Source organism: Podarcis muralis, chromosome 3 (genome assembly GCF_964188315.1).
Source record: "Podarcis muralis chromosome 3, rPodMur119.hap1.1, whole genome shotgun sequence".
Lineage (NCBI taxonomy): Eukaryota > Metazoa > Chordata > Lepidosauria > Squamata > Lacertidae > Podarcis > Podarcis muralis.
In genome coordinates this window covers 91,570,950-91,584,850 of record NC_135657.1, presented here as the reverse complement: position 1 = coordinate 91,584,850, position 13,901 = coordinate 91,570,950, and the positions used below count along the sequence as shown (strand labels likewise).

The window sequence follows — 13,901 nt, the reverse complement described above, 5'->3', positions numbered from 1 at the left end:
GTAGTAAAGGTAAAGGTACCCCTGCCCGTACGGGCCAGTCATGTCCGACTCTAGGGTTGTGCGCCCATCTCACTTAAGAGGCCGGGGGTCAGCGCTGTCCGGAGACACTTCCGGGTCACGTGGCCAGCGTGACGAAGCTGCTCTGGCGAGCTGGCACCAGCGCAGCACACGGAAACACTGTTTACCTTCCCGCTATAAAGCGGTACCTATTTATCTACTTGCACTTAAGGGTGCTTTCGAACTGCTAGGTGGGCAGGAGCTGGGACCGAAAGACGGGAGCTCACCCCGCCGCGGGGATTCGAACCGCTGACCATACGATCGGCAAGTCCTAGGCACTGAGGTTTTACCCACAGCGCCACCCGCGCCCCCTTTAGTAGTAGTAGCTGCCTCTTATAGCATAGTAGTAGCTGTCTTAGTCTACGAACACACAGGTGGAATTAGACACTTTCACATATATGGACCTTATGCATAAACTGATTAGAGAATGAACTGATCCACTGGGAAAGGTCTTCTACCTTTTTCGTTGAACTTTATGAGCTACTTCTGTTGAAATCTACAATTCAATACAATGAATAGTATATATTATTTTTTCAAATGTACAGCCGGTTACGTCTTGTGTGTTTATTGAATATGTTTCACGTCACCAGAGATTTGTTGTTGTTTTGCGCACTTACCAGGACAGGGCAGAGTGAGGTTGGGACTGCACAGCCAAACTCTTGTGGCGCTGGATTGGCCCTGCTGGTGTGCCTCTGCACCTCCAACCTTGTTCCTGCCTCATCTTGGTAAGCAGTGGTGATGCTGCTGCTGTCAGGGAGCAATGCCACGACCCAACCCGCCATGCTGTCTGCTCCTGCGTTTTGAGTACCGCAAACATGCAATTCACTGAGATCAGCAGGATAGATAGAACAGAGCAGGCTCAGCGATAAGAGTAGGCCTTGCTGTTGGCTCACCCTTGATGTTCCTCCCATCTGCTTGGAAGTCAGGGAGGTGGTGAGCTGCAGTTTCCCCTCTTCCATGCACCTGGGTGGTTCTACCGTAACTGCGTGTGTAATTTTCAGAGCCGGCTCTGTTCTTCACCTTCTTAACGTTTCGCCTACAGGAAACGAAGCCTGTGCCAGGTCTGAGTGGAAAAGAAGAGTTGAACATTCAAGACAGGTATCAAATCATTTCTGTCCTGCTTTTCAACTTATGTAGTGCTTTAGAAGTTTTGCTTCATTTGCCTTCTCATTAACAGCAGCAACTTACTACATTTATATGGCCTATATGCATTTGCTCAGACAGTCCTGTGAGGTAAGTTAGGCCTTATGAATTTCGAAGCTGAGTTGGGATGTGGGTCTAGTTCTCCCATGTTTGTGTGTGTGTGTGAGAAATGACCAATAAGAGCTGATGTGCAGATTCCGAATAATAATAATAAACATGATACCTTACTTCTGTTTTAACTGTACCACTTCAGATTGCAGGTGTGAATGTGAAGGAAAATTGCACCAGGAAGAGGGGTCAGGGCTAGAATTTCTGACCCCAGTGTGCTTTCTTTCTTTCTTTCTTTCTTTCTTTCTTTCTTTCTTTCTTTCTTTCTTTGGAGTTTTTCTTCATGGGAGAGACATTAGCTTCCAACATATCACACTGTTATTCTGAATGTGTAGGTACAACTGTGTGTGTGTGTTTATTTGTGTGCATGATTGGCAGGATGTGTGACAATTCTTTTATTTAAGGAACCCTCCTCAAGTCAATATTATGAATATGATGGCGTGCCACTGGGGTAGGGTGACTGGAGAGACCTGATTTTAAATCCCTGCTCAACACTGGGGGGCCTCAGGCCTCTCCCTCTCCCTCTCTTTCTCTCTCGCTCTCTGCCTAGTCTACCCCACAGGGTTGTTGTGAAGATAAAACAGAGAGGAGGAGAATAATAACCCTGAATGTTGCCCTGAACTCTTTGGAGGGAGGGAGGTGTACAATTGTAATAAACAAAATAAAAAGTAATAAATGTTTATACACACACACACACACACACACACACACACACAAATAATGTCCCTGTGTATGATGTTTCAGAATCAAAGATGAGTCTTCTTCAAGTGATGAAGACCCTAGAGCTTCAAGTCAACCCTTTGCATCATCAGCAAACCCTGGTCATCTTCCATTATTGTCTGGAGTGGGTTACAAAAAGACCCTTCGACTCAGTTCAGAACAGCTTGTAAGTTACGTTCACATCAACTTTTCACCCCACCTATAGAAATTAAGACACTGGGTGAAGGACAATGAATCTGTTTTTGAGTGTTGTTAAAGAAAGTTTCCCTTAATGAAGTGGTTGATATAAGAGAACAAGGGGTACCATAAAAGCCCAGGAAGGTGTAACCCAACCAGTATATTGACTGATGTTTAAAATTAATAAGAAGATTGGTATTTTTATTTTTTAAAAAACAAAATTTTCATACTGCTTAATTGTGAAAACCTCTAAGTGGTTTACATAGCAGCTTGCTGTTGTTGAGCCTGGTTTTTTATTTTCTTGTTTTACCTGCTTTGCACATTCCAGGCCATTGGCTATACAGCAGAATTCCTTATTACCCTGACTGTAATTCTGCTTCCTTGCTCAGTAATGCAAGAGAAGGGACTTAAATGTGTGTGACTAAAGCGATTTACTGCCAGACCTTTAAGAACTGTGCTTTAATAATATTCCGAGCCATCTGGTTTGTCGACGCGCAAATCTTGAAATCCGGGTTTTGGTTTTGTTTGTGCTTTTTTTCGACAGAAAAGCCTGAATCTTAAGAATGGCCCCAACGATGTGATTTTCAGTGTTACAACACAGTACCAAGGGACGTGCCGCTGTGAAGGCACCATCTACTTGTGGAACTGGGATGACAAGGTCATTATTTCTGACATTGATGGCACAATTACGAGGTAAGCGCTTTGCAAGGCACACAGTATGCCAAGAGTTCCCCTTCAGGGAAAACTGTTTTGCCTGCTTCATCAGAAAGTTCGAAATAGCAGCGTGGAAAATAATGGGAGACACTTGCAATCCTCTCTATGCACTGGGGCCATTTTTTAAAACTGTTGAATTCAAGTTGCCCGAAAGGAGAGTTCAGCTAAACAGGAGAAAGAACTTTCTGGCAATAAGAGCTGCTCGACAGTGGAACTAACTCCCCTGGAGAGCAGCAGACTCTCTTTGGTTGGAGGTTTATAAGCAGAGGTTGGATGGCCATCTATCATGGATGCTTTAGTTGAGATTCCTGCATTGCTTAGGGTGGGACTAAGCAATGACTCTCAGGGTCCCTTCCAATTCCAGGACTCTTGCCCATTCTTGGTGGCCCAGTCCAAGCTGATATGCCAAGCCAAGCTGATGACTGGACCAATCTCCTATCTGCTTCCATCACATGACGCAACAGCAACACTCAAAAGTCATAATGCCAATCCGATAGAGAGGCATAAACCTTTATGCTTTCTTGTGTTTCTGGTTGGCGTTTGTGAACCATGGGAGATATGGAGACTTGTATAGACTGCACATTGCAGTGAGCCCTAGGTAGCAGTTTCCTTTGTTGCTTATTGCTTCTCCATTCTCTCATTTTGCTTTGCTTGTTTTTAACTGTTTAACATTCATTTAAGAATGTTCTGCTTTTGTTTTCTTATCAAGTTAATCTTATGTCCATCTCATCTGATTTTAAGACACACAGATTTCTGTAGCCAAGAATCAGTAATAATGCTGGTGATGCAAGCTGATCCATAGGAGAGCCATTTCAGTATAGTGGTTAGTGTGTTGGATTAGTTGGACCTGGGAGATGAGGGTGCAAATCCCCATTCATCCATGAAGCTCACTGGGTGACCTTGGGCTAGCGACTGTTTCTGAGCCTAATCTGTCTCACAAGATTGTTGTGACAATAAAATGGGGGAGGGGGAGATGTATATATCCTACATGGAGCTCCTTGGAGTAAACATGGAACAGAAATGAAATAATGATGATGATAATAATAATAATAATTAATAAAGTGTTTGTGTTGATTCCAATGCTACTCTAAAGTCAAAGAGGGATAAAATGGTTTTCTCTTTTAAGAGTTCTTTGAAAAAGTTCACAGAAGAATTTACGCCAAAGGCAAGGCTGAAACAGTGTTAATAAGTAACAGATAATAATTTCTTCTAGTCTATTAAATCAATCAATCCTCTCTTTTTCCAGGTCAGATACTTTAGGTCATATTTTGCCCACTCTTGGCAAAGATTGGACACATCAAGGGATTGCCAAATTGTACCATAAAGTGAGCCAGTGAGTATTATTGGGTTGTACAGTCATACCTTGCTTCACATTGCGGTTTTTTAAATCTAGAATTTATATAAACAGCATCATCAAAAAGCTGCCCAAAGCAGAGTATGAATAGAAAACACTGCTAAAAACCATAAATGAAATGAAAATAGCCGTGCATAAAGCCATCATAATTAAAACCGAAGATAACATCTATAAAACTTTAAAGAACAAATATAGGTGACTGAATCATGTGTCTGGAAAGGCTTGCTGAAACATAAAGGTTTTCAGTAGGTGTCTAAAATGAAACAGTGTGAGTGTGTATGCGAGGGGCGGGGGTGTTCATCTGCCCCTTACAGAATCCCTCCCTTTTCTGTTCTTGTATTCAGGGAGCTGATTTTCACTCTGCTTATCAGATCAGTCAATTCCTCACTTGACTTTCTGTCAGTTCCCTCTTCGGTGTTGGTTCGTAGGTCTAGTCTGCGGCAACATCCTGTCATCCTTTGACTTTCAGAGTCATTTTCTCCCTCAGACACATGACATGCATTGAGCCTTGCTTTGGCTTCCCGTGCCCTATCCTCCCCCTGTATCTGCACCTCCTCACAAGGCAATTTGCTGCCAATGAACGGACCCCTAAAACCTGCTGCTTGAGGCAGTTGTTCACCCGGCCCAATGACAGAGCCATCTCTGTCCCCTTGTTCCATGCAGAGTTTTTATGGAAATCAGTTGTGCTAAACACCTTCATATTGGAACATGGAACTGCAGCCTTAGTGGCTCTGAATGCTTATATCTTATGGCTGGACCGGTGTAATGGAAGGAAATGCTATATTCCATAATACGATTTATCAAATACATGGGAGATATTAAAAGGCAATATCAGCTTACATGCTTAAAGCTGATTTTGGATAGTGTATTTCTGATGATGGCAACTATTCTCTCTTTTTGAAACAGAAATGGGTATAAGTTCCTATACTGTTCTGCACGTGCGATAGGAATGGCAGATATGACCCGAGGATACTTGCACTGGGTTAACGAACGAGGAACGGTGCTCCCTCAAGGGCCTGTATTACTGAGTCCCAGCAGCTTGTTCTCAGCTTTCCACAGGTAAGAGAACACGGAAACTTGCCATGCTAGAAATTTCACTGGGTTGAGGGTTGCCTGGCTTGCTAGTTGTTGGGGTTGCTTATTTGTCCGAAATATTTTCTGAGCTTCAGCTGTAAGGATCCCACATCTTTATTGCAAAATGAGACTTGAGTGGGCCAAACCATATCTGCTAGTTATTTATAAGGGTGTGCTCAAAATGGATTTTGTGGTTGCATCAGTGATGCTATTTCGTTAGAATGCAGAGGCTTGCATAAAATGCACAAAAGTGGTTTACACATGTGACATTAGTTTATTTTTGGTCCTCGATCACAGTCCAACAGAGTACAATTAAATCCCTTAATGTTAGTGGGTAAATTAGGTGGCGCTGTGGGTTAAACCACAGAGCCTAGGACTTGCTGATCAGAAGGTTAGTGGTTCGAATCCCCACGATGGGATGAGCTCCTGTTGTTCGGTCCCTGCTCCTGCCAACCTAGCAGTTCGAAAGCCCATCAAAGTACAAGTAGATAAATAGGTACCGGTCCGGCGGGAAGGTAAACGGTGTTTCCGTGTGCTGCTCTGGTTCGCCAGAAGCGGCTTAGTCATGCTGGCCACATGACCTGGAAGCTGTACGCTGGCTCCCTTGGCCAATAAAGCGAGATGAGCGCCGCAACTCCAGAGTCGATCATGACTGGACCTAATGGTCAGGGGTCCCTTTACCTTTCCCTAACTCTTTTAAAGTTAAATCAATCAGACTAAAGAGGTGAACATATTATTTGTGCCTCATCTTTAACCATGCCACTTAGGTTTGGAAGCTTCCATTTTTTAAAACAAGGAACCATGAGTATCTTTACAATTCTTTTTGGGGGAATCTGAAGTTCAGTCATTTAAAATGTTGTGTTTAGCCTAAGAAAAATGACCGTGTTGCATTGATAAAGCACTTCTAAAACACTTCTGTTTTTGTGTGTGATGGTTTATTTCAGGGAAGTAATAGAGAAGAAGCCAGAGAAGTTTAAAGTTCAGTGCCTAACGGACATCAAAAACTTGTTTCATCCCAACACAGAACCGTTTTATGCTGCTTTTGGCAATAGGCCCGCTGTAAGTACCTTTGTGATACTATTATTTTATGAGGACTCGTCCAAAGAGGAGCTTCTGTAGATAATGTTTGGGGTTCATGCTGTAGTTTCAAGCTACTTGCAACAGCATGTTACTTCTCTGTGGTTTTGTGAAACATTTCTTCAATCCATATCAATTGGTCAAGTGGAGAGGAACGTGGAGACCTGCACAAACGTCTTATGGGATTGGCAGAAATGTCTTGCAGTTTGGTGGGTCTTGACTTTCCAGGTTATCCTCAGTCATCAAATTGATACTCCCACCAATTCGCATCACATTCATGCACATGGGGATTTAGCAAGCCCATGACTTGACCCTTTTCTGTTTCATCCCCACAACAACCCTGTGAAGTAAAACACATAAGCATTTTAGAAAGGTAAACTGTTTTCCATTTATACTGAGGGGAAACCTACCTTTTGTGTTTGTTGTTTTCCCCCCTAGGATGTATATTCATACAAGCAAGTGGGAGTTTCACTAAACAGAATATTCACTGTTAATCCTAAAGGGGAGCTAATTCAAGAGCATGCAAAGACCAACATCTCATCGTGAGTATCAGTCCACTTGCTCCTAATGTGGGGTGGAGTTCTCTTTCTCTAAGCCCTTTGATGCTGGGCGTTACAGTAGAAATTAACTGGACCGCCTTGAAATCACAGAATGGCAGAGTTAAGAGGGTCATCTAGTTCAGGTTGTGATATTATCAAGATTTATTTCAGTTACGTGCTAGGTAATCACTCTGTGATTCAGTAGTTAAAAATGAGAAATTCCCAGTTTTCTTTATTTGAACAAAAAAGCTTGTTTTTCAGCACATTTGCAGCTGTGCCGTTGCATTTAAGCTCCAAGGCAATCCTATGTTAGCTCAGCAGCGCTTCAGCAAATCGTACTGTCACACATCAGATTCAGAAACGGGATATATGACTCTGTGGGTCTGTTGTAATTTCCTTAATTAGTCTGTCTTAAAATGTGGATAAAATAGCTGTATTAATGCAGCCCGTGATATCACCATATCCAATTTATTAGGCAGTGGTAATAATAAACTTTTTCTTTTTGTCCAGGTACGTGAGGCTCTGCGAAGTGGTAGATCACGTATTTCCCCTGTTGAAAAGAAGCCATTCTTCAGACTTCCCCTGTTCTGACACCTACAGTCAGTTCACATATTGGAGGGATCCGCTGCCACCTTTTGAAAACCAGGAGATGCATCCTCATGTGCCATAATAATCGGCTTCTGAACCTTCTCGGCAGCAGTTTGAACACTCTTCGGTGATGCACCTGGATTTTGCCATTTGCAGTTCACCTGGAGTTTGGGATGTAGTGAACATTTTGTTTAAATGTGCAGTTCAGAAATTTCTTTTTTTCTTTTTGTCCTGTAAAGTAACATTTCTGAATGTCACGCTCCCAGATCTCCTGCAACAGCAGGCTCAAGATACATGCCATATAGTCTTATTACAGAAGGGCATTTCTGAGTGCCTTGATGATAATGATGGGATTTCTAGATGTGTCTTCATTTTCCCCATGCCTGCTTTTTTTGTGGGGTGTGGTTCCAGTCTGAGGCATCACTTGGGGTCTTCCGGCCCCTAGTTTTCAGGTAGAGAAGGAAGACAGAACTTGAAACCTCTGAGCGGAAATGCCTGCTTTTACTAGAACCGCCACCTTTTGATCCACAAAGTATGATTCGATTTATTGAACTAAAGTCAATTGGTCTACAGCTAGTCTATATAGCACACAGCTATTGTCACTATTGCTGTACTAGCTTGAACTGGCTGAGTGTGTGGCTCCCAGTTCTATAATGCCAAACTGGATTTTAAACTTGAGGGTTGTTGCTTTTTGTTTTTAAAAAAGGTCTTGTGTGTTTGCATAAGAAACATTGCGGTGCAGCTCCCTTAAAATGAACAAAAGAAGGGGGTTAAGCAGCACTGAGTGCTGCCTGACGTGTGTGCATGTTGACTAATCTGGATCAAGGCTATAATTTAAAGTAAGAAAAGGTTTGGGACTGGAGCTGCTGTTCTTATTTCACATCAAATTGTGCCTGAATTAAGGAGTAATTGGACATGCTGGTTCTTTTGCATCACAATACCCTTCAGGCCATTTCATACGATACAATTGCTCAGATACCTTATGCACCCTTGAGCCAGCTGGGCATGACATACGTGCCTGTAAAACCGAGAGTAGACCCATTGAAATCAATGGTCTTAGAGGTTAGTCATGACTTTGCTGTTTGCCAATCAGTGTGTTTCCCAGCAAAATATACGGAGGTCTTTCCAGGTTGCTCCTTCTGTGTGTGTTCGCCACGAAAACGGGTTCCATTGAAATGCATATGTACCATTCTCGGCAGGTACACGGTACATTGGTTTCCGTCCATAACTGCGAAAAAGAAAAAAACATTTTCAGAAGTGGCCTTTATTTGCTTTATAAACTTCAAGGGAGCTGTGTTGCTGGGCCAACACTTCCCCCCCCCCCCATTTGCACTATCTGTAGCTGTGATTGATGTGCACTCCTTTGTTGAATGGGGAAGGAGAAGGATTTCTCTTGCTATGGTTCTCTCCCCACAACTTTAATATAATTTGAGTGCCATATAATATTACCAGCTGTCACCGGGAGTTTTCTTTTTATGTTTCATCTTATGTTTTTTTCTTCTCTGCATGATTGCAGTAGGTCTTGGTTGGTCCTAATTTTTTGGGGGGGCGTAGCTGATGGCATTTGACTGCCTTGAGATTTAATGGTATGCATTACAAGTGAATGTTCCAGGTAATTTATATTTTATTTTTCAGAGACGCTGCTTTTTATAAGTTGCCAGCCTTCGTTAAAAACACAGGCTTCCACTTGCCATATGCCAAATAATACTAAAGCAAAACAACAAAAAAGAATGTTTTTTTTTACAGTTGCATTGTTTTAAATGATATTTATTTAATCAGGTCATTGGCCTGATTCAGCGGGCTCTTCTTGCGTCCTTAGGGGGTATTATCTGATAGGCCAGGCGTGATGATGCCAGATCTGTGGGTTGCTCTCAGATCTCTTTAAATTCAGGGTTTGGGGGGCGATTTAAAATGAAATTGTGGGCAAAAGAGCATTGCTGAATTCTTCCCCCAATCGTGCTTCCCCTCTGAAGCTGGTTTCCCCCAGCCATTTTTCTTCTCCTGTTCTTGGAGAGCAGATGTACTGTAACCTACTGCCGCCACCAGGAGAAAAGCAACTGGGAAGGAGCCATTTTGGAACCCACCTTCAGATGCACCCCACCCGCAGTTTCTTTTTAATTCAGCAGGTTCTCCATTCATTCGGACAGGTTGTAAGGCAATAATATGTACAAAGAGCCTAAAATTGTCATATCTGTATTCTGCCGTTTTAAAAAAAAAAATGTATTTCATGATTACAGTTTTAATAGGTCAACAGTAAAGAAAATGGTTTCCGTTGAGTCATAATGATTAAGTCACATTACTTTCTTCCTTTAGCATGTGCCCTTTTTATGTGTCCTGCGTTATAGGGGGGTATGGTACCAGTAGTACCACTGGTGAGTTTGGGGCTTCCCCTGCTTGTGAATACAGGCTAAGGAATATACCCTACACAAATCTGGAGTGGAGTCCCTAAGATTGCTCTGCTTTCCTTTGGACCACACCAGTGAGGTAGAAAGGGGGGGGGGGTCCTGGCAGCCCAGGACCTCCTTACTCACTGCCCAGGCTTAGAAGTCACTTTGGTGCTGCTAATGTAACAATTTGACTTCACCCCTGGAGAGGCACACCATGGTCTCCCTCTCGAGGCAGTCAAATGCCAACTTTCAATGGAACTTAAGTTCACCAGGATGGGTAACCTGTTCTGCTGGATTCAGTGACTTAGGCTGCAATTCTGTACCCTCTACCCTGGGAATAGGTTCCCTGAAGCCTGTGGGGCTTACTTCTGTGTAGATTTGTATATGGTTGTGCTGTTTGTTCCAGCTGACTTTAGCTGGAATTGGCTCCAAATGCTGCAATCCAGCACACAGTTAAATACATATAAATACAGTGGACGCTCGGGTTGTGAACGTGATCCGTGCGGGATGCACGTTCGCAACCTGCAGCATCCGCAACCTGCAGCGTCACGTCTGCGCGGGTTGCGATTCGGCGTTTCTGTGCATGCGCAAAGCACGATTTAGTGCTTCTGTGCATGCACGACCGCCGAAATCTGGAAGTAACCCGTTCTGGTACTTGCGGGTTTCGGCGGTCCATAACCTGAAAAAACGCAACCTGAAGCGTCTGTAACCTGAGGTATGACTGTATATATAAATAAATATGCCTTACTCTGTACTGGATTGCGGCCCTAGTCTCTCTTCTTCATATCAGCGGTACTTTTGCCATTGATAGTGAAAATGACATTGGCACCAGAGAGAAATTAGCACTGTGAAACTGCTCTTTCACAATTCCCACTAGAAACTCAGTGGAGTGACTTCACTTTGGCTTCAGTGGTCCCAGGTCCTGCCAAACAATTATCCTTCTATGTTTACAGCACAACCTTATGCATATTTACTTGGACGTAAGTCCCACTGTGTTCAATGAGGCTTACTTCCAGGTGTCTGTATCAGATTGCAGGCTGCAGTGCAGTTCTATACATGTCTTATCCGAAGTAAGCTCCAGTACCACCACCCCCGCAAAGTAAGTGTATAGGGTTGTAGCCTTAATTCTGTAAGGCATGTAGCCCACATCTAGTTTTAGAATAGCCCTATGATTAAGGTGTATGCAGTTGTATGTATATATACAGATGGTGACCATTTTGCATGAAAGTTCTGTTCCTGGCCACTGTCTGTGTTGGCGAAGCACCCGTAAGTTCGCCTTGCCCCTGTTCTCCCCTCTTCTTGGTCCAAAAGGACCCATGTGCTGGCAGTCCTGTGTCAATTGGACAAATGCAAAATGGTATCCACCTGTATTTACAGAGTCTGGTCTCTGCTTACAAGACTGGACTTAAAGTAGACACAGAGTCTTCCTTTGTTGGGGCAGGATGCTAAGTGCTTCCAAAGGAGTGTGCTTGCCTTTATTAAGTTTACTGGTCCTCCATGAGCCAAAGGGGCACAACACTCTGAGCTAAAACAGCCACAAAATCCCACTGATCGGCTGTTTGACTGGGAAGGAGAAGTGGGGCTGGCTAGGACACCTTTCCAAACCAGCAGAACTGTAGCATGAGAAAATAAAATACTCTTGTCACTGGAGTCCAAGCTGAAGAGGGGTTGTGCATACACAGGCCTTGTTTGCACATGGGGTCCCCTCCCTTTAATGGTGAGGTACATGCACGCAAGCCTGCTACTTTGTGCATCTTTCCCCGAGCTGTGGGAACTGGCTCAAGCGTTTTCTCCGTCATTCGTGAAGATGCACTGATTCCCACAGAAGTGAATTTGGAGAATAATTGGGTGCATGTGCACGGCGACAAAAGCTTGGCAGTGCTGCATAGAGAAGTCCAGGCATTGATCTGATAAATAGTGGAAATTTAGACTGTCAAATTTACCAATTAAGCAACACGGTATACAATTTTTAGCTTCCAAATCTCCGGCGATGTTTCATAAGCAGAAAACTTCAGCTTGGGAACCAAAAAAGCCATAGAGAGACCATCTGCAAGGATAAGAGGTATCAGCTTTAGAGAGACATTTCTCCTGTTGCAGATGGACCCATTACATGCTGAACTGTAAAAATGGACTTGCCAATATTTGTTTTCCCAGTGGTTTAGAACAAACTGGGTGTGTAACCCAACCAGAGTTGAGCAATTCTGTACCACATTGCCTTTAACGGGCGAGTTTCTTGACTATCACAGATGAGTTCAGCTCAGCAGCACTTAACGTGGACACTGTGTGTGTGTGTATATCCTAGCTATTTAAGGAGGAGATTTTGAGTTTTGTAGTCACTTAACCCTTGACCTTATTTATAGACACTCTCACATGCCACAAAACGTTCATTTTTTGAGGACCCCAGTTGCCTTCCAGCTGACCTGGAGCTGCTTGGGTCTGCCATGGTTGTAAGTGATAATAAATTATCTCCTCTAACAGCATTGGGGTTGTCACCTAATTGAAGCTGTGGGTTTTCTCCAGGTTCATGTGAAACTATTTGCAGAGAATAAAGCTGTTACTAAGCCCTGTTACACATTTTGTTTCAAGTTCCTTTTTAAAGCATATTTGAAGATCACTCTGCATATACCTTGTTGAATGCAATTGCAAGGACATTTCCCTCAACTATTTTTGATGGTCATTGGGAATAATAGATGTAAGACTTTTTTAAAAGCTTTGTTCTAATTTAAAGACAAAAACAGCAACAGGTACACAGTTTCTAAATAGTTTCACTTTGGCTGAGCTGTTCTTATGCACACATTTCAAACTGCGTTGTTCAATTCCCAAAGAACAAAATAAACCTGGAATAGCTGAATTACTTCATATTCTTTCTGTGAAAGAAAAAGAAAACTGTTCACTTTGCTTTCAGTGTACTGGTGGTTTTCTGTTACAGAAAAGCGTACCTTTTCTAATGCACTCTAAATGCAAAAATGCAAATCCAGTATATGCTCTGTTTGTATGTTTCCCCACCTTCTAAACTAGAATATGCCAGAAGTGTATCCTTGTTTATTTTCATACATTTAAATGGCCATTTAGCTCCACAAGTGCTACATGCAATGAAGAATATCAGTGTGTTGAAAATTACAACAATGCTTGATGTAATTTGAGGGTCAGAGGAATGATTTTTTATTTTATTTTTTAAAAATATATATTTTAGGACTTAATGTTTCTGGAAACTATTTCCTCTGTATATGTATGCATCAGTGCAATAAATTATAGAAAATAAGGTAACATCTCATTTTGGTGATGAACTGAATGCAAAGTATATATATATTGTAATAAATGCAATCCAATTAAAATGTTTTGAAAATCCAGCTGCTGGGTGCAAGTTGCTTTTTTTTTTTAATGCATACCAGACAGGATTCAGCCCAAGTTAATCACTTCACAGTCTTGAGTTCAGCAGGGAAGATTTTAGGCAAATACTTAAACCCCTTGAAATTGTCAGAAAGTAAACTCTGTGGTCCTCAGCATCTTTCCTCAGGCCCGTGGTGTGTGTCAAATGCAACCTTCTGCCTGACCTTTGAGACTCCCCTACATTGGCCACATCTCACCAGCCATGCGTTGCACCCTCCTTGAATATTTGTGTGTGATTGGAATGTGTCATTGAGCTCAGATAATGATATCTTTGCTCCGCAGTGTTCCTCCCACAACTCTGCTTTTTAAAGCTGAAGTGCCCCATTCGGGTTTTCCATGGATTGTTGTTTGTTCCGATTCAGCTTTAAAGAGCAGGTTTTTGCAGGGAAACCTCTGGAGCCAAAGAAATAAGAAGAGTGAGAGAGAGAAAGTGGTCAGGCACAGATCTTTAAAGTTGTTGCCCGTGCCTGGAAAGTGTGGAGGAAAGGTAAGGTGGATAAGCCCCGAGTGTGTGTAGAAATTAGTCTACAGAGGTAAATGTCACATTTGGTGCTTTGCCCATTTTTGCCTCTG

General features: G+C 42.7%; 1 protein-coding gene across 3 annotated transcripts in view; it reads left to right on the top strand.

Annotated features, from left to right (window-relative positions):
• LPIN1 (lipin 1) overlaps positions 1 to 13,288 on the top strand; it is a 94,305-nt gene extending 81,017 nt beyond the window's left edge. For all 3 annotated transcript variants that reach the window (XM_028722560.2, XM_028722561.2, XM_028722562.2), the window contains 8 exons: positions 1,100 to 1,155; positions 2,053 to 2,194; positions 2,750 to 2,898; positions 4,166 to 4,252; positions 5,180 to 5,332; positions 6,292 to 6,406; positions 6,863 to 6,966; positions 7,474 to 13,288. In XM_028722560.2, the coding sequence (XP_028578393.2) occupies positions 1,100 to 1,155; positions 2,053 to 2,194; positions 2,750 to 2,898; positions 4,166 to 4,252; positions 5,180 to 5,332; positions 6,292 to 6,406; positions 6,863 to 6,966; positions 7,474 to 7,633 (966 nt within the window). In that variant the 3' untranslated portion in view covers positions 7,634 to 13,288. The remainder of the gene's footprint in view (positions 1 to 1,099; positions 1,156 to 2,052; positions 2,195 to 2,749; positions 2,899 to 4,165; positions 4,253 to 5,179; positions 5,333 to 6,291; positions 6,407 to 6,862; positions 6,967 to 7,473) is intronic.
• The last annotated feature ends 613 nt before the right edge of the window (positions 13,289 to 13,901 follow it).